The 26,696-nt window shown below is 38.5% G+C and overlaps 1 protein-coding gene and 1 long non-coding RNA gene across 6 annotated transcripts in view; both read right to left on the bottom strand.

Moving 5' to 3' along the window:
- Positions 1–3,276: 3,276 nt before the first annotated feature.
- LOC117328230 (DENN domain-containing protein 5B-like) overlaps positions 3,277–26,696 on the bottom strand; it is a 66,762-nt gene continuing 43,342 nt past the window's right edge. For 4 of the 5 annotated variants that reach the window (XM_033885685.1, XM_033885684.1, XM_033885683.1 and 1 more), the window contains 12 exons: positions 25,899–26,031; positions 24,594–24,722; positions 18,404–18,525; positions 17,240–17,385; positions 16,819–16,937; positions 16,110–16,207; positions 13,452–13,529; positions 12,349–12,431; positions 11,635–11,761; positions 11,227–11,401; positions 8,408–9,217; positions 3,277–8,317 (listed from right to left, as the gene is read on the bottom strand). In XM_033885685.1, the coding sequence (XP_033741576.1) occupies positions 9,034–9,217; positions 11,227–11,401; positions 11,635–11,761; positions 12,349–12,431; positions 13,452–13,529; positions 16,110–16,207; positions 16,819–16,937; positions 17,240–17,385; positions 18,404–18,525; positions 24,594–24,722; positions 25,899–26,031 (1,394 nt within the window). In that variant the 3' untranslated portion in view covers positions 3,277–8,317; positions 8,408–9,033. The remainder of the gene's footprint in view (positions 8,318–8,407; positions 9,218–11,226; positions 11,402–11,634; positions 11,762–12,348; positions 12,432–13,451; positions 13,530–16,109; positions 16,208–16,818; positions 16,938–17,239; positions 17,386–18,403; positions 18,526–24,593; positions 24,723–25,898; positions 26,032–26,696) is intronic. The other variant, XM_033885682.1, reaches the window with a different exon arrangement.
- On the bottom strand, positions 21,951–23,389 carry LOC117328232. The gene is made up of 2 exons (XR_004532929.1): positions 22,825–23,389; positions 21,951–22,426 (listed from the first exon to the last, which is right to left on the bottom strand). It is a non-coding gene; the product is annotated as an uncharacterized LOC117328232 (long non-coding RNA).

Genomic DNA, 26,696 nt, shown 5'->3' with positions numbered 1-26,696 from the left:
ACATATAACCTTAGAGGATTATAACACCACAAAACATATAACCTTAGAGGATTATAACACCACAAAACATATAACCTTAGAGGATTATAACACACCACAAAACATATAACCTTAGAGGATTATAACACCACAAAACATATAACCTTAGAGGATTATAACACCACAAAACATATAACCTTAGAGGATTATAACACACCACAAAACATATAACCTTAGAGGATTATAACACACCACAAAACATATAACCTTAGAGGATTATAACACCACAAAACATATAACCTTAGAGGATTATAACACACCACAAAACATATAACCTTAGAGGATTATAACACACCACAAAACATATAACCTTAGAGGATTATAACACACCACAAAACATATAACCTTAGAGGATTATAACACACCACAAAACATATAACCTTAGAGGATTATAACACCACAAAACATATAACCTTAGAGGATTATAACACACCACAAAACATATAACCTTAGAGGATTATAACACACCACAAAACATATAACCTTAGAGGATTATAACACACCACAAATATATAACATTAGAGGATTATAACACACCACAAAACATATAACCTTAGAGGATTATAACACACCACAAAACATATAACCTTAGAGGATTATAACACCACAAAACATATAACCTTAGAGGATTATAACACACCACAAAACATATAACCTTAGAGGATTATAACACACCACAAAACATATAACCTTAGAGGATTATAACACACCACAAAACATATAACCTTAGAGGATTATAACACCACAAAACATATAACCTTAGAGGATTATAACACCACAAAACATATAACCTTAGAGGATTATAACACACCACAAAACATATAACCTTAGAGGATTATAACACCACAAAACATATAACCTTAGAGGATTATAACACCACAAAACATATAACCTTAGAGGATTATAACACCACAAAACATATAACCTTAGAGGATTATAACACCACAAAACATATAACCTTAGAGGATTATAACACCACAAAACATATAACCTTAGAGGATTATAACACCACAAAACATATAACCTTAGAGGATTATAACACACCACAAAACATATAACCTTAGAGGATTATAACACCACAAAACATATAACCTTAGAGGATTATAACACACCACAAAACATATAACCTTAGAGGATTATAAACACCACAAAACATATAACCTTAGAGGACTATAACACCACAAAACATATAACCTTAGAGGATTATAACACCACAAAACATATAACCTTAGAGGATTATAACACCACAAAACATATAACCTTAGAGGATTATAACACACCACAAAACATATAACCTTAGAGGATTATAACACACCACAAAACATATAACCTTAGAGGAATATAACACCACAAAACATATAACCTTAGAGGATTATAACACCCACAAAACATATAACCTTAGAGGATTATAACACACCACAAAACATATAACCTTAGAGGATTATAACACCACAAAACATATAACCTTAGAGGATTATAACACACCACAAAACATATAACCTTAGAGGATTATAACACCACAAAACATATAACCTTAGAGGATTATAACACCACAAAACATATAACCTTAGAGGATTATAACACCACAAAACATATAACCTTAGAGGATTATAACACCACAAAACATATAACCTTAGAGGATTATAACACCACAAAACATATAACCTTAGAGGATTATAACACCTCAAAACATATAACCTTAGAGGATTATAACACCACAAAACATATAACCTTAGAGGATTATAACACCACAAAACATATAACCTTAGAGGATTATAACACACCACAAAACATATAACCTTAGAGGATTATAACACACCACAAAACATATAACCTTAGAGGATTATAACACCACAAAACATATAACCTTAGAGGATTATAACACACCACAAAACATATAACCTTAGAGGATTATAACACACCACAAAACATATAACCTTAGAGGATTATAACACCACAAAACATATAACCTTAGAGGATTATAACACCTCAAAACATATAACCTTAGAGGATTATAACACACCACAAAACATATAACCTTAGAGGATTAATCATTATAACAGAGGACTAGGACATCACAGACATGTAACATTAGAGGACTGTAGGACATCACAGACATATAACATTAGAGGACTGTAGGACATCACAGACATATAACATTAGAGGACTGTAGGACATCACAGACATATAACATTAGAGGACTAGGACATCACAGACATGTAACATCAGAGGATAGGGGAGATAATCTAACATCTACTCAAAAAGCCAGGGGAGATAATTTTATACAAGAGGCCCATGGGGCCTGTATCGCTCACCTGGTTTGATTTGACCAAATGTCAAAATAATGTTCATGTTCAATTCCTTTTGTTTGTTAATCTCAAACAATGCTATATATGGTTATAGCGTGGGGATCCCAACTGCTTTAAAGAAATAATGAAGTCCAGACTCTCTCAGAGTTTACAACATGCATTTATGACTAGTAGTGATTTAAAGGAATTACTTCTATTTCCCATATGGGGCCCTGCCCCTTTTGCCCCTCGGGGGTCAGAGTCACCATTTATGCAAAATCTGTTCCCCTTCCCCCAAGAATGTTTCTTACCAAATTGGGTTCAAATCCATTCATAACTTTATGACTAGTAGCGATTTTAAGGAATTACCTCTATTTCCCCATTAGGCCCCGCCCCTTTGGCCCCTTGGGGGTCAGAGTCACCGTTTATGCAAAATCTGTTCCCCTTCCCTGAAGGATGTTTCTGACCAAATTGGGTTCAAAGCCATTCATAACTTTATGACTAGTAGCGATTTGAAGGAATTACCTCTATTTCTCCATTAGGCCCCGCCCCTTTGGCCCCTTGGGGGTCAGAGTAACCATTTATACAAAATCTGTTCCCCTTTCCCAAAGGATGTTTCTGACCAAATTGGGTTCAAATCCATTCATAACTTTATGACTAGTAGCGATTTAAAGGAATTGCCTCAATTTCCCCTATTGGGCCCCGTCCCTCAGGCCCCTTGGGGGTCAGAGTCACCATTTATGCAAAATCTGATCCCCTTCTGCCAAGGATGTTTCTGACCAAATTTGGTCAAAATCCAATAAAAACTTTTTGACTAATAGCGATTTGAAGCAAATGTTGACGGACGGACGACGGACGATGGACGATGGACGCCGCACCATGGCATAAGCTCACCGGACCTTCGGTCCAGGTGAGCTAAAAATGGAACAAACTGATAAACACTGTGAAATAAGGATTCATCATGTTTATTGCAATTCAACGGCATGCACGCCTTCTTGGAAATATTGAGTATCAAATTCCGTCATTACACATGAACAAAGGTCAACATGTGTCACACATACATACTTAGGATACACACTAATTGTCTTAGTAAACGTCAAGTATCAAAATTTTTAAAATATATGTGCAAGCAACACACATGATATGACACTCCCTTGGTAACGTTTGTACAATATAACCCTCCTGTACATTCAACCCTAGTATAAGTATACAATATATCGTCCATGTAGTGGTGTACAATGCATTCATCCACCAAAACAAAGCCATACATAAAAATCGTCTCTCCCATACAACCATATCGCTCTCCCATACAACCATACTCTTACTTATAACATTTTAAATAATATACTTGTAATACAAGATTCTCTGCAGATCCTAGCCACCTACATCTGACCATAATATAAACACCATCAAGGTCTATAAAACCCTTGGTACATACCATTAAATAATCTTATGTCACTATAAACACGCAGTCAGTCAATAAGATTTAAAGTGTAAAAATATTTCATAAAATAGGACAAGAACATATCACATCAATCTTCAATTATTTCTGCTTATATCAAGGATTTTGATCCAAGATATATTTCCTCTACCAAGAGAAAAAGGTACACACCTAAAATTATATAAACATTTCAATGAAGGTATTAGACCTTTATCTGTCTACCTTAAAAAGGATACAAGTCAATCCCTCCTTTGGACACAGACACAATTCACCCTTTCTTAGACACCAACATTACACTCCTTTCTACACAAGTCATGTTCCTTACTACAAACAATTCATGCCACCTTTCTCGCCAAAAATCACACTCCTCTTGTTGCACAAAAAAATCTATTCCTTGCCACACAAGTCACGTTCCAAGCCACACAAACAAGTCACGTTCCAAGCCACACAAACAAGTCACACTTCATGCCACACAAACAAGTCACACTCCTTACAAGAAAAGTCAAAGTATGAAACTTTCAATTCCTAATCCCACATTAACATACATTGAAAAAGAGCCAATAATATTTCTGAAACTATTCGAGACTAACTCCTCCTTAGTAAATAATTGGTGATATTTTGATAAGTTCGAGTGCAGTGGGACCTTCATAATTTTGACAATGATTCAAAACAATGTAATAAAGAAATATAACCGAAACATTTCCTAGATAAATACTTTCATCAATATCCATATGAAAGAAGAAAAAAACAAATAGAGAATACTACTTGTTATAACTAAGTTGAGCAAATGATAAAAATATCCTGTTAACCAGGTAGCCAGGTTATAACAGGTATAGGGTCGGTGGGTTTGGTATTTTATCTTGTACAACAAATAAATTACATAGAAATTTGTGGTGATCTTATAGATCACAAATATTGCACATAATAAACTGCATCACTAGAACACTGACAATAGCCCTGTTTAACAGTGACATGTACAAGCCGCGTACACCTACACTTTACTCGTTTCATCTTCATCACACTGATACCCTGTTTAACAGTAACATGCCTCGTACACACACTTCATTCCTGTTTATCATAACCTACCATCCTGGTTCCCCTAACATGGAGTCAAAGATCATGAACACTCATCCATTGTCTGTACATAATAGATAGTGACTAGAAATCTTGGCGTGCACCAAACATGGAGATGGCACAGAGATATGATACTAAGTGGTAGATTGATTAGAACAGATCCCATTGGTCAATAAATACTGTAGTGTGGTGATGTGTTCTACTGAGCCTCTTAAGACCTGACTAGATTGTACAGTGTATCTATAACAGGTACGTACAATAATGGACTGGTCTGGCAATGCAGGGTAACACACTTGATGGATTAGTCTGGTAATGCAGGGTAACACACTTGATGGATTGGTCTGGTAATGCAGGGTAACACACTTGTTATTAGTGTTGGGAATCAATATAAATTTCATGATCCATCATCAACATTTCTTAAATGATTGATGATCAATTATTGATCAATAATCATTTGATTACTTGGAAGAAAATTTCCCCAGATATAGCTGGGTTATAGCTGAGCTGTGTCTTTATAAACCAGGGTTGTAACTTTATATAGCTGGGCTGAAGCTTTATATAGCTGGGTTGTGTCTTTATATACCAAGGCTGTTACTTTGTATAGCTGGGCTGTTATTTTATATAGCTGGGCTGTAACTTTATATAGCTGGACTGTTACTTTGTATAGCTGGACTGTTACTTTATATAGCTGAGCTGTAACGTTGTATAGCTGGACTGTTACTTTATATAGCTGAGCTGTAACGTTGTATAGCTGGGCTGTTACTTTATATAGCAGGGCTGTTACTTTGTATAGCTGGGCTGTTACTTTATATAGCTGGACTGTTACTTTGTATAGCTGGACTGTAACTTTATATAGCAGGGCTGTTACTTTGTATAGCTGGGCTGTTACTTTATATAGCAGGGCTGTTACTTTGTATTGCTGGACTGTAACTTTATATAGCAGGGCTGTTACTTTATATAGCTGGGCTGTTACTTTATATAGCAGGGTTGTTACTTTGTATAGAAGGGCTGTTACTTTATATAGCAGGGCTGTTACTTTGTATAGCAGGGCTGTTACTTTATATAGCAGGACTGTTACTTTGTATAGCTGGGCTGTTACTTTGTATAGCTGGGCTGTAACTTTATATAGCTGAGCTGTAACTTTATATAGCTGAGCTGAAGCTTTATATAGCTGGACTGTTACTTTATAGCTGGGCTGTAACTTTATATAGCTGAGCTGTAACTTTGTATAGCTGAGCTGTAACTTTATATAGCTGAGCTGAAGCTTTATATAGCTGGACTGTTACTTTATAGCTGAGCTGTAACTTTATATAGCTGGGCTGTAACTTTGTATAGCTGGGCTGTAACTTTATATAGCTGAGCTGTAACTTTATATAGCAGGGCTGTTACTTTATACAGCTGAGCTGAAGCTTTATATAGCTGGACTGTTACTTTATATAGCTGGGCTGTAACTTTATATAGCTGAGCTGTAACTTTGTATAGCTGGGCTGTTACTTTATATATTTGGGCTGTTACTTTATATAGCAGGGCTGTTACTTTATATAGCTGGGCTGTAGCTTTATATAGCAGGGCTGTTACTTTGTATAGCTGGACTGTAACTTTATATAGCAGGGCTGTTACTTTGTATAGCTGGGTTGTAGCTTTGTATAGCTGGGTTGTAGTGTTGGATAGCTGGACTGTAACTTTATATAGCAGGGCTGTTACTTTGTATAGCTGGGTTGTAGCTTTGTATAGCTGGGTTGTACAGAGATCCCTTGGATATGTTAAAACCATGTCCTACTTAGATCCATGTTCTATTTTCATTAAACAAGCATGCTGCGTATTGCTAAAGCAATACATGTCCCCTACCAGCCCCCGCAGTGATCTTGATCCAAAAACCCTGAAACACAAACTTGATCTGTAGCTACTCATACTTAAGTTACATACCAACTTTCACCAGCATATTTTGAAGCATGACTGAGAAAAGTGTGGAAAACTGAGTAGACGGTTTGACAGACCGACGGACACACAGACGGATAGGAAGAAACTTAAAGTTATCTACAGTTTTATCAAAGGGGACTAATAAATGCCAACAGTATTGCCAACAGCATCATTCTGTGACAAAAATACAACAAAAATAATTCTACATTAGCTCATAACACAAGAATGTTTATCACAAGTTAAGTACATGTAACATACATGTATGTAATGTTAAATAAAGGTAACTAGGAGGTCCTTATCAAGGACAGGGTACTTCTGTTTGTTGAATGCCAAGCCAGAAAAAAAAAATATCTGACTGAAGTGGGGTTCCAAGGGAGGGCATGTATGGCCTCCACTTGTATGGTTCATATAAGAGGAGGCAACTCATCACAGGGTAGCACTGGTACTAAAATAAAGGAACTTTCTCTGTTAGAAACACACACATTTTTTTTTAAAAACCGATAAATAAATGGGACTAGGAACATGTGAGGAATACTACGGTACAGTTTAACAGGGAAACAGAAAGTTGATTCTAATCCTACATCTCATTATATTGACAGTTTAACAGGAAAACAGAAAGTTGATTCTAATCCTACATCTCATTATATTGACAGTTTAACAGGGAAACAGAAAGTTGATTCTAATCCAAAATCTCATACTCAACTAAGTATATCTAGTGGAAAGTATTCATTCTAACAGAGCTAACTAAGTATATCTAGTGGAAAGTATTCATTCTAACAGAGCTAACTAAATATATCTAGTGGAGAGTATTCATTCTAACAGAGCTAACTAAGTATATCTATAGTGGAAAGTATTAATTCTAACAGAGCTAACTAAGTATATCTAATGGAGAGTATTCATTCTAACAGAGCTAACTAAATATATCTATAGCAGAAAGTATTCATTCTAACAGAGCTAACTAAGTATATCTATAGTGGAAAGTATTAATTCTAACAGAGCCGTCTATTTTAGATGAAATAAGCTATGCCATCTTATTCTTTTCTTCAACTACAAGAAATATAATTATTAAACTACTGGATTAGTATCGTTACTGAAAGACTTATCTCTCCCCAAAACCACAAAACTGGATAACGGCACAATACACAGGAGACTGATGTAAGGAGGCTAAACAAAAGAACACAACTATCACTGTCCTATTTTAGCCATTACTCAATTCTGTGACTTTTCTACATCAAAACTGATAAGCTGTTGGGAGGTGCTACATTTAATGTTTCTCTGTTGGTTATTTTTTGTAATTGACCCTGTGAACTGTAGGATGGTGAGATGTTGGTAGTTAAGTATTGTCACCACCCCTGACATAGTATTGGGATGATACCTGTTGGCCACCCCTGACATAGTATTGGGATGATACCTGTTGGCCACCCCTGACATAGTATTGGGATGATACCTGTTGGCCACCCCTGACATAGTATTGGGATGATACCTGTTGGCCACCCCTGACATAGTATTGGGATGATACCTGTTGGCCACCCCTGACATAGTATTGGGATGATACCTGTTGGCCACCCCTGACATAGTATTGGGGTGATACCTGTTGGCCACCCCTGACATAGTATTGGGATGATACCTGTTGGCGGGATGATACCTGTTGGCCACCCCTGACATAGCATTGGGATGATACCTGTTGGCCACCCCTGACATAGTATTGGGATGATACCTGTTGGCCACCCCTGACATAGTATTGGGATGATACCTGTTGGCCACCCCTGACATAGTATTGGGATGATACCTGTTGGCCACCCCTGACATAGTATTGGGATGATACCTGTTGGCCACCCCTGACATAGTATTGGGATGATACCTGCTGGCCACCCCTGACATAGTATTGGGATGATACCTGCTGGCCACCCCTGACATAGTATTGGGATGATACCGGTTGGCGATTTCCTAAGAACCGTCTGTTAAAATGGTCTATAAAGAATATTCTGTATATAACATGTTCGATTGTTTTGTTATCTGTAATCTGCATAAGAATGATGTCATGGCTTGTTAAATCACTATTACAATAATGTCACCCATTATTGAATCCTCGTAAAAATGATGTCTCCCTAGTTAAATCCACATTAAAATGAGGTCCCCACTGGTTAAATCCCCATAAAAATGATGCCTCTGCTTCTTAAATCCCCATAAAAATGATGTCTCTGCTAATTAAATCCTCGTAAAAATGATGTCTCCGCTAGTTAATCTTGGTAAGAATGATGTCTTCCATAGTTAAATGGACAATCCTCGTAACAGTGACGCCTCTAGTACGATGTGGAACTCATCCAGTGTGCCAAGGATGTGTACGAGGTAGTTGGTAAGGCTTTGGTCACGAAAGAACGAGTGTTCCTCAAACATGGTCGCTGTCACTGGGGTGTTTGCTATCAGAGGAAGCATTTTCTGTATCACATGGTCCCTGTGGAAATAAAAAGAAGATTTATTACAACACAAAATACCTCAATCATCATGACTTTTTCTCTCCTGACTTTTCACATGTAATATACACATATTTCAAGTGAAGTGTGTCTAATGACCCCCAATGCTGTAGTAAACAATAAACTGTTTTTAAAGCAGTCTTATATGTAGTCTTATATCTGCCAATCAACATACAATACCTTCCACATGTTAGTAAACACTGGTGGTAATGTACTGAAGTACTGCCTGATATTTCACATAGGAGATGATAACATGATACCCACACAAAGATCTTCACATAGGAGATGATATCCTAATGCCCACACAAACAAAGATCTTCACATAGGAGATGATATCCTGACGCCCACACAAACAAAGATCTTCACATAGGAGATAATAACCTGACGCCCACACAAACAAAGATCTTCACATAGGAGATGATAACATGACGCCCACACAAACAAAGATCTTCACATAGGAGATGATAACATGACGCCCACACAAACAAAGATCTTCACATAGGAGATGATAACCTGACGCTCACACAAACAAAGATCTTCACATAGGAGATGATAACCCAATGCCCACACAAACAAAGATCTTCACATAGGAGATGATAACCTGATGCCCACACAAACAAAGATCTTCACATAGGAGATGCTCACCTGATGCCCACTCAAAGATCTTCACATAGGAGATGACAACCTGACGCCCACACAAACAAAGATCTTCACATAGGAGATGATAACTTGACGCCCACACAAACAAAGATCTTCACATAGGACATGATAACATGATACCCACACAAACAAAGATCTTCACATAGGAGATGACAACCTGACGCCCACACAAACAAAGATCTTCACATAGGAGATGATAACTTGACGCCCACACAAACAAAGATCTTCACATAGGAGATGATAACATGATGCCCACTCAAACAAAGATCTTCACATAGGAGATGATATCCTAATGCCCCCACAAACAAAGATCTTCACATAGGAGATAATAACCCAATGCCCACACAAACAAAGATCTTCACATACGATATGATAACTTGATGCCCACACAAACAAAGATCTTCACATAGGAGATGATAACTTGACGCCCACACAAACAAAGATCTTCACATAGGAGATGATAACTTGACGCCCACACAAACAAAGATCTTCACATAGGAGATGACAACCTGACGCCCACACAAACAAAGATCTTCACATAGGAGATGATAACTTGACGCCCACACAAACAAAGATCTTCACATAGGAGATGATAACATGATGCCCACTCAAACAAAGATCTTCACATAGGAGATGATGACCTGATGCCCACACAAACAAAGATCTTCACATAGGAGATGCTCACCTGATGCCCACACAAACAAATATCTTCACATAGGAGATGATAACCTGATGCCCACACAAACAAAGATCTTCACATAGGAGATAATAACCTGATGCCCACACAAAGATCTTCACATAGGAGATGATAACCTGATGCCCACACAAACAAAGATCTTCACATAGGAGATGATAACCTCATGCCCACACAAACAAAGATCTTCACATAGGAGATGATAACCTGATGCCCACACAAACAAGGATCTTCACATAGGAGATGATAACCTGACGCCCACACAAAGATCTTCACATAGGAGATAATAACCCCATGCCCCCACAAACAAAGATCTTCACATAGGAGATGATAACCTGACGCCCACACAAACAAAGATCTTCACATAGGAGATAACCTGATGCCCACACAAACAAAGATCTTCACATTGGAGATGATAACCTGACGCCCACACAAAGATCTTCACATAGGAGATGATAACACGATACCCACACAAACAAAGATCTTCACATTGGAGATGATGACCTGACGCCCACACAAACAAAGATCTTCACATAGGAGATGATAACCTGACGCCCACACAAACAAAGATCTTCACATAGGCAATACTCACCTGACGCCCACACAAACAAAGATCTTCACATAAGCGATACTCACCTGATGCCCACACAAACAAAGATCTGGAACTTCCCATCCTTGCCTACAGTTTCGGCAGCACTGTTTATTTTAGTAAGGATGTTACAGAAGAGCCAGTAGCCAGCCTTGGCTCCCTCTGTCATTGGCCTTCTCACTTCCCCACTCAGCACACATTCAAAGTGACCCTTTACCTTCTCTGTAAACAAAGTAAATAATTATAGGTACACAGATAAGTATACATGACAAGATATTCAAACAATTTGTCACATAAACTTACTTTAAACATTTTATTGAAATTATTATCATTTTTTACTTCACTCCTTAGGTATACACACAGGAAGAGGACATCTGATGCTTGATTCTCTGGACACTTCGAAACTTCACTATATTTGATTGTAATATGATAAACTCAATAAATACATGACCTACCTAGATAATCCCAGATGAAGAACTTGTTCCGAAAGAGTCGTGAGGATCTGAAACCACTTTGGAATACCAGCTCCATACAGTGTACCAGTCCCCGGTCCCCACACAGTAGGAATGTCAGACTGCCACGCTACACAAATATAACTAATTATAACACTTTCTAACAATGATCCATTTCATATATCATTAACATTGACAGATAGTTTCTCAAGGTCCAAATACAATCAAATCAATTACATTTTTAAAAAAATCCTCAATTCACTGTCCATATATTACACATTGTAAGGAAAACTATCAATTTACTGTCCATATATTACACATTGTGAGGTAAACTATCAATTTACTGTCCATATATTACACATTGTAAGGAAAACTATCAATTTACTGTCCATATATTACACATTGTAAGGAAAACTATCAATTTACTGTCCATATATTACACATTGTAAGGAAAACTATCAATTTACTGTCATATATTACACATTGTAAGGAAAACTATCAATTTACTGTCCATATATTACACATTGTAAGGAAAACTATCAATTTACTGTCATATATTACACATTGTAAGGAAAACTATCAATTTACTGTCATATATTACACATTGTAAGGAAAACTATAGGAAAACTATCAATTTACTGTCCATATATTACACATTGTAAGGAAAACTATCAATTTACTGTCATATATTACACATTGTAAGGAAAACTATGTCACCTCTTTCTCTGGCTTGTAGTAGTGTTTTACCAGATTGTTGACAGCGTGACCAAGCATTTCTTGTATCATTGGAATTTTCAAATCTTCAAAAAAAAAAATTTTAAAATTAAAGAACATTGACTTCTAAAAAGCAAGGAACTATATGTGCATGTGTTTATAAACACAAGAGTACTGTACATGTGAAGCATACAAGTAATCAAGAGTTAAGTCTTCAGATTGTCAAACATAAATCAATATCACGATTTAAAACCCTACCAAATTTCAAAGAAATTGGTCAAAAGAACATAGGAGATCTCCAGAGAAACAAGAGGCCCATGGGCCTTAACAGGCACCTGTGTTTTGAAATATTTAAGCTAATTTAATTGACCCTTTTTGGCCCCAACCATCAGCAACCTGGAGGTCAGTCAGTGCCAACATGCATACCATCAAACTGTCATCTTATTCTGATAATGTTGACAAAGTTAGAATGAATTCCAATAGAAATCAAACAAATGATAGTCAAAATTGTGATTTCCCGATATGAATTATAGTAAAGTAATGATAATTCTAACCAAGTTTGTATTATTTCCAATGGAAATTGAACAAATAATGTTCAAAAACGTTATATAAACTATAGTAAACTTTACCCCCTCCCAGGGGGAAACGTGAGACCCCAGGGTCATGAAATTCACAATTTTGGTAAAGAACCTTTAGACCTTTCTATCTATGAGAGTATTTGATTCTACCATATCTGGGAGTTAAGAAGAAGATTTTTGAAATTTTTGTCAATTTGACCCTTTTTGACCCCACCTCTCAGACCTCTGTGGGGTCGGCACCATATATAGTTTATAATTTTAGTTGACCTTAGGCTATGGAAGCTTCCTGCCAAATTTCATTGAATTTGGTTCAGCTGTTTTGGAGAAGTTGAAAGTGTAAATTGTTTACAGACGCACGACAGACAACGACAGACATAAGGCGATTAGAATAGGTCACTTGAGACTTTGTCTAAAAATGAATCTATTTCTAATAACTTTTTACACTATATAGTTAAGCAAGTGGCCTATTGGGCCTGTATTGCTCAAATGGATAAATAAACAGTCAGTAATGTCTCTATGTATACATACTCTGATCTGAGGACTTTTTGGGTGAGTTTGGTGACATACTCCTGGGCGACGAAGAGGCTAGCACAGCTAGGTCCAGTCCTGTAGTGTATACAACATAATACAATGTAAACATGAAGAGGCTAGCACAGCTAGGTCAAGTCCTGTAGTGTATACAACATAATACAATGTAAACATGAAGAGGCTAGCACAGCTAGGTCCAGTCCTGTAGTGTATACAACATAATACAATGTAAACATGAGAGGCTAGCACGGCTAGGTCCAGTCCTGTAGTGTATACAACATAATACAATGTAAACATGAAGAGGCTAGCACAGCTAGGTCCAGTCCTGTAGTGTATACAACATAATACAATGTAAACATGAAGAGGCTAGCACAGCTAGGTCCAGTCCTGTAGTGTATACAACATAATACAATGTAAACATGAAGAGGCTAGCACGGCTAGGTCCAGTCCTGTAGTGTATACAACATAATACAATGTAAACATGAAGAGGCTAGCACAGCTAGGTCCAGTCCTGTAGTGTATACAACATAATACAATGTAAACATGAAGAGGCTAGCACAGCTAGGTCCAGTCCTGTAGTGTATACAACATAATACAATGTAAACATGAAGAGGCTAGCAAGGCTAGGTCCAGTCCTGTAGTGTATACAACATAATACAATGTAAACATGAAGAGGCTAGCACGGCTAGGTCCAGTCCTGTAGTGTATACAACATAATACAATGTAAACATGAAGAGGCTAGCACGGCTAGGTCCAGTCCTGTAGTGTATACAACATAATACAATGTAAACATGAAGAGGCTAGCACAGCTAGGTCCAGTCCTGTAGTGTATACAACATAATACAATGTAAACATGAAGAGGCTAGCAGGCTAGGTCCAGTCCTGTAGTGTATAACAACATAATACAATGTAACATGAAGAGGCTAGCACGGCTAGGTCCAGTCCTGTAGTGTATACAACATAATACAATTGTAAACATGAAGAGGCTAGCACGGCTAGGTCCAGTCCTGTAGTGTATACAACATAATACAATGTAAACATGAAGAGGCTAGCACAGGCTAGGTCCAGTCCTGTAGTGTATTACAACATAATACAATTGTAAACATGAAGAGGCTAGCACTGCTAGGTCCAGTCCTGTAGTGTATACAACATAATACAATGTAAACATGAAGAGGCTAGCACTGCTAGGTCCAGTCCTGTAGTGTATACAACATAATACAATGTAAACATGAAGAGGCTAGCACTGCTAGGTCCAGTCCTGTAGTGTATACAACATAATACAATGTAAACATGAAGAGGCTAGCACAGCTAGGTCCAGTCCTGTAGTGTATACAACATAATACAATGTAAACATGAAGAGGCTAGCACGGCTAGGTCCAGTCCTGTAGTGTATACAACATAATACAATGTAAACATGAAGAGGCTAGCACGGCTAGGTCCAGTCCTGTAGTGTATACAACATAATACAATGTAACATGAAGAGGCTAGCACGGCTAGGTCCAGTCCTGTAGTGTATACAACATAATACAATGTAAACATAAAGAGGCTAGCACAGCTAGGTCCAGTCCTGTAGTGTATACAACATAATACAATGTAAACATGAAGAGGCTAGCACAGCTAGGTCCAGTCCTGTAGTGTATACAACATAATACAATGTAAACATGAAGAGGCTAGCACAGCTAGGTCCAGTCCTGTAGTGTATACAACATAATACAATGTAAACATGAAGAGGTTAGCACTGCTAGGTCCAGTCCTGTAGTGTATACAACATAATACAATGTAAACATGAAGAGGCTAGCACGGCTAGGTCCAGTCCTGTAGTGTATACAACATAATACAATGTAAACATGAAGAGACTAGCACAGCTAGGTCCAGTCCTGTAGTGTATACAACATAATACAATGTAAACATGAAGAGGTTAGCACTGCTAGGTCCAGTCCTGTAGTGTATACAACATAATACAATGTAAACATGAAGAGGCTAGCACAGCTAGGTACAGTCCTGTAGTGTATAAAACATAATACAATGTAAACATGAAGAGACTAGCACGGCTAGGTCCAGTCCTGTAGTGTATACAACATAATACAATGTAAACATAACTGAAATATTCCTTACTCTATATATCAAATACAACTTGAAATCATTGGTCCTCTGTTGATAAGGCAAAACCATCTATATATTATTAATAACACCTGGCATACAAGTATAGACTATGGACATATCAGTAAAATTTTGACATCCTTTCTCCTTCTGTTAAAAATCAGTTCAACAGATTAGAAATAATCAGGGAGGTCAGATGAAAGCTCAGCAGTATAAAAACATCCAATTTGCTGGCAGGTTGACTGCTCTACTGTCGTCATGAAGTTGTAACAGAGTACAAGATTAATTAAATTTAGAGATCGAACCAGGGACCTCTGGCTTACTAGTCTTAACCAATGGAGCTAAAGAGAAGATATCCTTAGCCCAGCAGTATATTGTGGCTAGGATTTACCAGGGTTAAAAAGTCAAATATACACATTTGTGATCGTGCTGCAGAAGTCATATTTATTTTAAGGTTAAAGGTATTACTAAAATATTCCATACAAGGTTTCTGATCACTGCTAGAGCGGTAAATGAAAATTTCTGATTGAGTGAGAAACATGAAATGGTTGTGATTACCATCCATGTCCGATGTTTTAGGGATAACTTCTGCCACTAGGAGGCGCTCTGTACTCCCATCATCCACACCCTTCCCTAACCATCGACCGCAGTTAAACCTGAAATATATCAAAACTACGTAAAAACTTGTACTTTAGAAAAAATACAAAACTGTACACAAATATCATAATATAGACTGCTGATATATATAGAGGATATTGAATGGTTTCCCGTTGAATATAACATGTATTTCACTCGTATGACAGAATAATTCAATATTGTGTCATACTCGTGAAATACATGTTATATTCAACGGCAATCAGTAACATAATTCATAACGTCTTCTCTTTGTGGCATCACTCCATTTCATTTTGAAAGGACTGATCAATGCAATTTAAGCGTTTTCTGCTGTTATCGGAGAATCTGTGCATGAAAAGCTATCGTCAAGTGAGTATTTTGTCAAAAACAAGTCTGAATATTTCAGAAATACAGCAAAATAACTCATTGATCTATCTTCCCTTTGATTGGAAAAGTCAGCAAGTTTCCATGAGGTGAATACCAGCACTAACGTTCACTCTGATAGGTCAAAAATGAAAAATTTATATTTTCACTGCAAAATTTCATATATTCACTGCTCATTGCTTCAGTGTTTTCCAGAAGATTTATCAGAAGGATAAATTTCTATATGTAACTGACAAAAATGCAATAAAACATTGCATGTGTGACTTACTTGTAGACGTGTCCTGTCAGGTCGTTGCGTACTAGTACGTAGTCAACAAGCCAACGAGGTGTCATGCCACTGTTGTCATGGCCAATTCTCAATGTTGTCAACACACCAAGGTTTTTGTGCTGAAATAAAAAATATTTTTATACATCATGCTTAAGTGGTATCTGAAGTTAAAAGAAACAAATTATCATAACTTTACACTGTAAAAGTTTAATGTATCTCAAGGCTGAACTCCAGGCGACCTTTGGCTATCTTCGATATGTAACCTACATCAAGGTTGAATTCTAGGAGACCCTTGGATATCTGCTATATGTAACCTACATTCAAGGTTGAATTCTAGGGGACCCTTGGCTATCTGTGATATATAACCTACCTCAAGGTTGAACTCCAGGAGACCCTTGGCTATCTGTGATATATAACCTACCTCAAGGTTGAACTCCAGGAGACCCTTGGCTATCTCTGTGACCCCTGTTTCTCCAGCCTGGCCTGCCAGGTTGATCCAAGGGTTTGCACTCGTTGTAGAACATCCAAACTTAGGACATGGGTAGATGAGGATTTTGTAGGGAACCACTGTAAAGACCAATGACAGCTGATGTATGACACAGTAGTGGTGAGACAGGATCTACGTAGTGGGGTATATGTTGGTCTTTATCAGGTATACTTACAGCCCTTACCAACATACTAACATTACACAGTAGTGGTGAGACAGGATCTACATAGTGGGGTGTATGTTGGTCTTTATCGGGTATACTTACAGCCCTTACCAACATACTAACATTACACAGTAGTGGTGAGACAGGATCTACGTAGTGGGGTATATGTTGGTTTTTATCAGGTATACTTACAGCCCTTACCAACATACTAACATTACACAGTAGTGGTGAGACAGGATCTACGTAGTGGGGTATATGTTAGTCTTTATCAGGTATACTTACAGCCCTTACCAACATACTAACATTACACAGTAGTGGTGAGACAGGATCTACATAGTGGGGTATATGTTGGTCTTTATCAGGTATACTTACAGCCCTTACCAACATACAAACACTAACATTACACTGGAGTGATGCAGTAGTGCTGGGCAACAAGGCCTTAATTTTCTAGATAACCTTAAATGTTTTATACATAAACATACATACATACACAAATATTGTACTGGAGAGTGAGGTGTGTTGGTCTGAAGGGTGGAATGTTTGACTGAAGGGTGAAGTATTGGTCTGAAGGGTAAAGTATTGGTCTGAAGGGTGAAGTATTGGTCTGAAGGGTAAAGTATTGGACTGAAGGGTGAAGTATTGGTCTGAAGGGTAAAGTATTGGACTGAAGGGTGAAGTATTGGTCTGAAGGGTAAAGTATTGGACTGAAGGGTGAAGTATTGGTCTGAAGGGTGAAGTATTGGTCTGAAGGGTGAAGTATTGGTCTGAAGGGTGAAGTATTGGTCTGAAGGGTAAAGTATCGGACTGAAGGTTGAAGCAATAGACTAGAGGGTGAAATGTTACACTGCAGTTTGAGGCATTTGACTAGAAGATTAAGTTTTGGACGGGAGGGTAAGGCATTTGATTGAAGGGTGTTATTTCACTGGACAACTTACTTGTGTTTGTGAAGCTGTTGGTGAAGCAGGAATAGTCAACAGCATTCAGAGACAAGAGATGATACAGGAACTGTTCTCTCTCGTCCTCACATCTCAGGAATGCGTATCGCTTATACAAACTCCTGTAATTATATAAAGATGTATACCACTTATACAGACTCCTGTAATTATATAAAGATGTATACCACTTATACAAAATACTGTAATTATATAAAGATGTATAACACTTATACAGACTCCAGTAATTATATAAAGATGTATACAACTTATACAGACTCCAGTAATTATATCAAAGATGTATACCACTTATACAGACTCCTGTAATTATATAAAGATGTATACAACTTATACAGACTCCAGTAATTATATAAAGATGTATACCACTGGACTCCTGTAATTATATAAAGATGCAACTCCAGTAATTATATAAAGATGTATACCACTTATACAGACTCCAGTAATTATATAAAGATGTATACCACTTATACAGACTCCAGTAATTATATAAAGATGTATACCACTTATAACAACTCCTGTAATTATATCAAATTTTAGAGCTGTGGTGTTAGGGTATAAACCTGACATGGTAATAGAGCTGTGGTGTTAGGGTATAAACCTGACGTGGTGATAGAGCTGTGGTGTTAGGGTGTAAACCTAATGTGGTGATAGATCTGTGGTGTTAGGGTATAAACCGGACGTGGTGATAGAGCTGTGGTGTTAGGGTATAAACCCGACGTGGTGATAGATCTGTGGTGTTAGGGTATAAACCTGACGTGGTGATAGAGCTGTGGTGTTAGGGTATAAACCTGATGTGGTGATAGATCTGTGGTGTTAGGGTATAAACCTGACGTGGTGATAGAGCTGTGGTGTTAGGGTGTAAACCTGACGTGGTGATAGAGCTGTGGTGTTAGGGTATAAACCTGACGTGGTGATAGAGCTGTGGTGTTAGGGTATAAACCTGACTGTGGTGATAGAGCTGTGGTGTTAGGGTATAAACCTGACGTGGTGATAGAGCTGTGGTGTTAGGGTATAAACCTGACGTGGTGATAGAGCTGTGGTGTTAGGGTATAAACCTGACGTGGTGATAGAGCTGTGGTGTTAGGGTATAAACCTGACGTGGTGATAGAGCTGTGGTGTTAGGGTATAAACCTGACGTGGTGATAGAGCTGTGGTGTTAGGGTATAAACCTGACGTGGTGATAGAGCTGTGGTGTTAGGGTATAAACCTGACGTGGTGATAGAGCTGTGGTGTTAGGGTATAAACCTGACGTGGTGATAGAGCTGTGGTGTTAGGGTATAAACCTGACATGGTGATAGAGCTGTGGTGTTAGGGTATAAACCTGACATGGTGATAGAGCTGTGGTGTTAGGGTATAAACCTGACGTGGTGATAGAGCTGTGGTGTTAGGGTATAAACCTGACATGGTGATAGAGCTGTGGTGTAGGTATAACCTGACGGGTAGGTTAGGGTATAAACCTGACGTGGTGATAGAGCTGTGGTGTTAGGGTATAAACCTGACGTGGTGATAGAGCTGTGGTGTTAGGGTATAAACCTGACGTGGTGATAGAGCTGTGGTGTTAGGGTATAAACCTGACGTGGTGATAGAGCTGTGGTGTTAGGGTATAAACCTGACGTGGTGATAGAGCTGTGGTGTTAGGATATAAACCTGACGTGGTGATAGAGCTGTGGTGTTAGGGTATAAACCTGACGTGGTGATAGAGCTGTGGTGTTAGGGTATAAACCTGACGTGGTGATAGAGCTGTGGTGTTAGGGTATAAACCTGACGTGGTGATAGAGCTGTGGTGTTAGGGTATAAACCTGACAAGGTGATAGAGCTGTGGTGTTAGGGTATAAACCTGACGTGGTGATAGAGCTGTGGTGTTAGGGTATAAACCTGACGTGGTGATAGAGCTGTGGTGTTAGGGTATAAACCTGACATGGTGATAGAGCTGTGGTGTTAGGGTATAAACCTGACGTGGTGATAGAGCTGTGGTGTTAGGGTATAAACCTGACGTGGCGATAGAGCTGTGGTGTTAGGGTATAAACCTGACGTGGTGATAGAGCTGTGGTGTTAGGGTATAAACCTGACGTGGTGATAGAGCTGTGGTGTTAGGGTATAAACCTGACGTGGTGATAGAGCTGTGGTGTTAGGGTATAAACCTGACGTGGTGATAGAGCTGTGGTGTTAGGGTATAAACCTGACGTGGTGATAGAGCTGTGGTGTTAGGGTATAAACCTGACGTGGTGATAGAGCTGTGGTGTTAGGGTATAAACCTGACCTGGTAATAGAGCTGTGGTGTTAGGGTATAAACCTGACGTGGTGATAGAGCTGTGGTGTTAGGGTATAAACCTTGACGTGGTGATAGAGCTGTGGTGTTAGGGTATAAACCTGACGTGGTGATAGAGCTGTGGTGTTAGGGTATAAACCTGACGTGGTGATAGAGCTGTGGTGTTAGGGTATAAACCTGACGTGGTGATAGAGTTGTGGTGTTAGGGTATAAACCTGACGTGGTGATAGAGCTGTGGTGTTAGGGTATAAACTTGACGTGGTGATAGAGCTGTGGTGTTAGGGTATAAACCTGACCAGGTGATAGAGCTGTGGTGTTAGGGTATAAACCTGACATGGTGATAGAGCTGTGGTGTTAGGGTATAAACCTGACGTGGTGATAGAGCTGTGGTGTTAGGGTATAAATTTGACGTGGTGATAGAGCTGTGGTGTTAGGGTATAAACCTGACCAGGTGATAGAGCTGTGGTGTTAGGGTATAAACCTGACATGGTGATAGAGCTGTGGTGTTAGGGTATAAACCTGACGTGGTGATAGAGCTGTGGTGTTAGGGTATAAACCTGACGAGGTGATAGAGCTGTGGTGTTAGGGTATAAACCTGACGTGGTGATAGAGCTGTGGTGTTAGGGTATAAACCTGACATGGTGATAGAGCTGTGGTGTTAGGGTATAAACCTGACCTGGTGATAGAGCTGTGGTGTTAGGGTATAAACCTGACGTGGTGATAGAGCTGTGGTGTTAGGGTATAAACCTGACGTGGTGATAGAGCTGTGGTGTTAGGGTATAAACCTGACGTGGTGATAGAGCTGTGGTGTTAGGGTATAAACCTGACGTGGTGATAGAGCTGTGGTGTTAGGGTATAAACCTGACGTGGTGATAGAGCTGTGGTGTTAGGGTATAAACCTGACGTGGTGATAGAGCTGTGGTGTTAGGGTATAAACCTGACATGGTGATAGAGCTGTGGTGTTAGGGTATAAACCTGACGTGGTGATAGAGCTGTGGTGTTAGGGTATAAACCTGACGTAGTGATAGAGCTGTGGTGTTAGGATATAACAGGGATCACCATGACTTCAGATTTTACTATGGAGGAAACTGCGGGATCATTTTCCCAGCGCGCCGCAAGACCAATATTAATTAATTAAAGGGAGATAATTTGTTTACATGAGTTATGTCCCTTTTCATTTTTAGGGAGATGATTTGTTGTGCAGTCGTTAGTAAAATCCTCTTAGAAATTGTTTTCAGAAATAATGATAAACTATTTTAATCATGGTAATATGAATTTATTTATTCAATATGTAAGAAAAATAAATACAGCAATCAGCATTTACCAATCTCTGACTCATCCATATTTGTACATCCTTAAATTAATACATTGCTCGTTCTTCATTCTCTTTACCAACTCAGACTTTCTCAAACTCATGGTCTCTCTCTATCTCTCTTTCAGATTACTAATTAAATGTTACTGATACACTTCCAAAGCTCAAATTTCTTAAAATAATAAGCACTATGATATCACACTAAACACAATAGCAATATGTAATGTCACAGCACTAATATAATATGATTTCCACTGTCACAATTGTCAGTCATTTTCACACACAAATTGTCCTTTTTCTTACAGCACAACTTCACACTTAATTGTCATCAGGATCAAACAATGTGGCGATAGTGATATTTCTTTTTCTGATCTCTGTCCATAAGTCTGCTAAGTTTTGTAAGCAGACTGCTTACAAAACATGCCTACAAATCAAATGAAACATTCAAAGTTAATAAAAATAAATTAATAAAATGTTTAAACATGAAACTTTCACTCTAGATAAATACTTTCACCTAATCACTGAAAATATTGAAAAAGAATTAATTTTAATTTTTGGTTTTGTGATTAAACAAAGTCAGTATATATTAGTCACTAATGTGAAATTTGGAAATAATACATTTTTATCAAATATCAACTAGACATCTATTAGATCTATCTAATTTTTTTACATTAAATATACGCCTATAAATCAGTCATACAAACTAGCCAATAACATTTTTTAAAAAAATGATTTAAAAAATTTATATTTTATTATGACATGTAAGAGATTTATATCATACAAAATACATTTTAGTAACCATATGACACCTAAATAACTTACCTTCATCTTCGTCGTACTTTAGCCATGAATATTTTTCTTCATTCAGTCGGTAAAAATGACGATCTGTGTTTTGACTTTGTCGGTGAACAGACCGGGCTAAGCCTTCTATCGTTTCGGCGAATTCTCGAAAAATGATTCAATAGACTGCTGCTTTAGTTGCCGCTTCATGATTACAGAATGAAATTATCATCAACGGTCTTTTTGTTCTACAGTCCATGTTACTTTCGTTTTGCAAACGCAACATCCATGTCACGTGTGTTACAAAGTCATCAGGGTCATATATGCGTTTGACTTTAATTGTCGAAGTCATTTAAGCCTTTATTCGACACAGATCAACCGCTGTCAAAACACAAACACGCGGTCCGCGGCCTGATCAATTAATATTGGCATGATTGATATAATTACATCGGTTAATTCGTCGGGGTATTGGACGTCAGGGTCATTGAATGAAGTGTCAAAAGTCGCCCTGGCGTGTGAACAGGTAATAAACTGGCCTCAAGCTCTTACCTGTGCAGTCAGTAAAACACTACACAGTCGGCGGTATCTGGGGCTCACCACGGGTTAACAGAGTTTTGAATACGAAGATGGGCGGGGCAGATTTTTTTTACTATGGCGCTACATGATTTTACTGTGGCGGGTAGACATTTTACTATGGCGCTGCTCCATAGTAAAACAGCCCGTGGTGATCACTGATATAAACCTGACGTGGTGATAGAGCTGTGGTGTTAGGGTATAAACCTGACGTGGTGATAGAGCTGTGGTGTTAGGGTATAAACCTGACGTGGTGATAGAGCTGTGGTGTTAGGGTATAAACCTGACGTGGTGATAGAGCTGTGGTGTTAGGGTATAAACCTGACGTGGTGATAGAGCTGTGGTGTTAGGGTATAAACCTGACGTGGTGATAGAGCTGTGGTGTTAGGGTATAAACCTGACGTGGTGATAGAGCTGTGGTGTTAGGGTATAAACCTGACGTGGTGATAGAGCTGTGGTGTTAGGGTATAAACCTGACGTGGTGATAGAGCTGTGGTGTTCGGGTATAAACCTGACGTGGTGATAGAGCTGTGGTGTTCGGGTATAAACCTGACGTGGTGATAGAGCTGTGGTGTTAGGGTATAAACCTGACGTGGTGATAGAGCTGTGGTGTTAGGGTATAAACCTGACGTGGTGATAGAGCTGTGGTGTTAGGGTATAAACCTGACGTGGTGATAGAGCTGTGGTGTTAGGGTATAAACCTGACGTGGTGATAGAGCTGTGGTGTTAGGGTATAAACCTGACGTAGTGATAGAGCTGTGGTGTTAGGGTATAAACCTGACGTGGTGATAGAGCTGTGGTGTTAGGGTATAAACCTGACGTGGTGATAGAGCTGTGGTGTTAGGGTGTAAACCTGACGTGGTGATAGATCTGTGGTGTTAGGGTATAAACCTGACGTGGTGATAGAGCTGTGGTGTTAGGGTATAAACCTGACGTGGTGATAGAGCTGTGGTGTTCGGGTATAAACCTGACGTGGTGATAGAGCTGTGGTGTTAGGGTATAAACCTGACATGGTGATAGAGCTGTGGTGTTAGGGTATAAACCTGACGTGATAGAGCTGTGGTGTTAGGGTATAAACCTGACGTGGTGATAGAGCTGTGGTGTTAGGGTATAAACCTGACATGGTGATAGAGCTGTGGTGTTAGGGTATAAACCTGACGTGGCGATAGAGCTGTGGTGTTAGGGTATAAACCTGACATGGTGATATAGCTGTGGTGTTACGTTATTACTATACTCACCTCAGAAGCTCAGCATTGCCTAGTAAGATCTTGAGGTGGGCTGACAGAACTTTTTTCTCCAGGGCAAGTCTGACCCAGGCCCTCGCATAGCCCACATCGGTCCGAATCTCTGTCATCTGCTGTACCTTCCTGTTGGGAGAAATGACAACGGCTATGGAAATTTGATTAATTTTATTGTGATAAAATTTCAAATATTTTGGGGTTTTTTGTTGTTTTTTTTATTGTGTTGACATTGCTACCTACATAATACTGTTGTCTATGTGACCTCCTGAAAATCCACCAAAAGATGTCAAATAGGCCAGTTTCATTCTTACTGTTATTCAATTACTGTAATTTCCTGTGTATTTACTGCACCAGTGTATAGACCCAAGAATGCAAAATAAGGCATTTTTAAGCTATTTGCAAAATCAACTTCAGATAACCCAGGGGGTAACAGTTATATTTTATATAATGTATACATTAACTGAAGCTATGTCAACCAAGTCTGCTATGAGATCTCTTATTACAGTCTGCTATGAGATCTCTGATTACAGTCTGCTATGATCATGAGATCTCTGATTACAGTCTGCTATGAGATCTCTGATTACAGTCTGCTGAGATCTCTCATTACAGTCTGCTATGAGATCTCTCATTACATGAAGTCTGCTGAGATCTCTGATTACAGTCTGCTGAGATCTCTGATTACAGTCTGCTGAGATCTCTCATTACATGAAGTCTGCTGAGATCTCTGATTACAGTGTGCTATGAGATCTCTGATTACAGTGTGCTATGAGATCTCTGATTACAGTCTGCTATGAGATCTCTGATTACAGTCTGCTATGAGATCTGATTACAGTCTGATATGAGATCTCTGATTACAGTCTGCTATGAGATCTCTGATTAGAGTCTGCTATGAGATCTCTGATTACAGTCTGCTATAAGATCTGATTACAGTCTGCTATGAGATCTCTGACTACAGTCTGCTATGAGATCTCTGATTACAGTCTGATATGAGATCTCTGATTACAGTCTGCTATGAGATCTCTGATTACAGTCTGCTATGAGATCTGATTACAGTCTGCTATGAGAACTCTGATTACAGTCTGCTATGAGATCTGATTACAGTCTGCTATGAGATCTCTGATTACAGTCTGCTATGATAGATATCTCATCTGGTTCAAAGCAGTGTGTAATGATCTGATCAAGTGAACAAAACAGATCAATGTTTGTTGGAAGCTATTATAATACCTTATGCTTCTAAAAGTTACAACTTACAGTATCTCTGTTGGTCTTTCAGGAGCTTTCGCTTGTGATTATGATACGTACCTTAAATCAAATGTAATTGACGAGGGAAGTGGGTTCAGGGTAGGCAACTCTATCCGCCCAGTGCTACCTTTACGTCGATGAGTTTTACGTTCCAATGACCGCGTCCCATCTGTTATTGACATCCCCGACATATCTGTAAAGGAGAGGGACTATGGTCAGTGTATTATCTAACACTAAATACAATGTATCACACATTCCTGACATAAAGGATAGGGACCATGGTCAGTGCATTATCTAACACTAAATACAATGTATCACACATCCCCCGACATAAAGGATAGGGACTATATATGGTCAGTGTATTATTTAACACTAAATACAATGTAGTATACATCCCCCGACATAAAGGATAGGGACATGGTCAGTGTATAGTGTATTATTTAACACTAAATACAATGTATCACACGTCACCCACATAAAGGATAGGGACCATGGTCAGTGTATTATTTAACACTAAATACAATGTATCACACGTCACCCACATAAAGGATAGGGACCATGGTCAGTGTATTATTTAACACTAAATACAATGTATCACACGTCACCCACATAAAGGATAGGGACCATGGTCAGTGTATTATTTAACACTAAATACAATGTATCACACGTCACCCACATAAAGGATAGGGACCATGGTCAGTGTATTATTTAACACTAAATACAATGTATCACACGTCACCCACATAAAGGATAGGGACCATGGTCAGTGTATTATTTAACACTAAATACAATGTATCACACGTCACCCACATAAAGGATAGGGACCATGGTCAGTGTATTATTTAACATTAAATACAA

The sequence above is a fragment of the Pecten maximus genome, chromosome 5, assembly GCF_902652985.1.
Source record: "Pecten maximus chromosome 5, xPecMax1.1, whole genome shotgun sequence".
Lineage (NCBI taxonomy): Eukaryota > Metazoa > Mollusca > Bivalvia > Pectinida > Pectinidae > Pecten > Pecten maximus.
The sequence above is the reverse complement of the archived record's forward strand: the minus strand, read 5'-3'. Positions and strand labels throughout refer to the sequence as shown.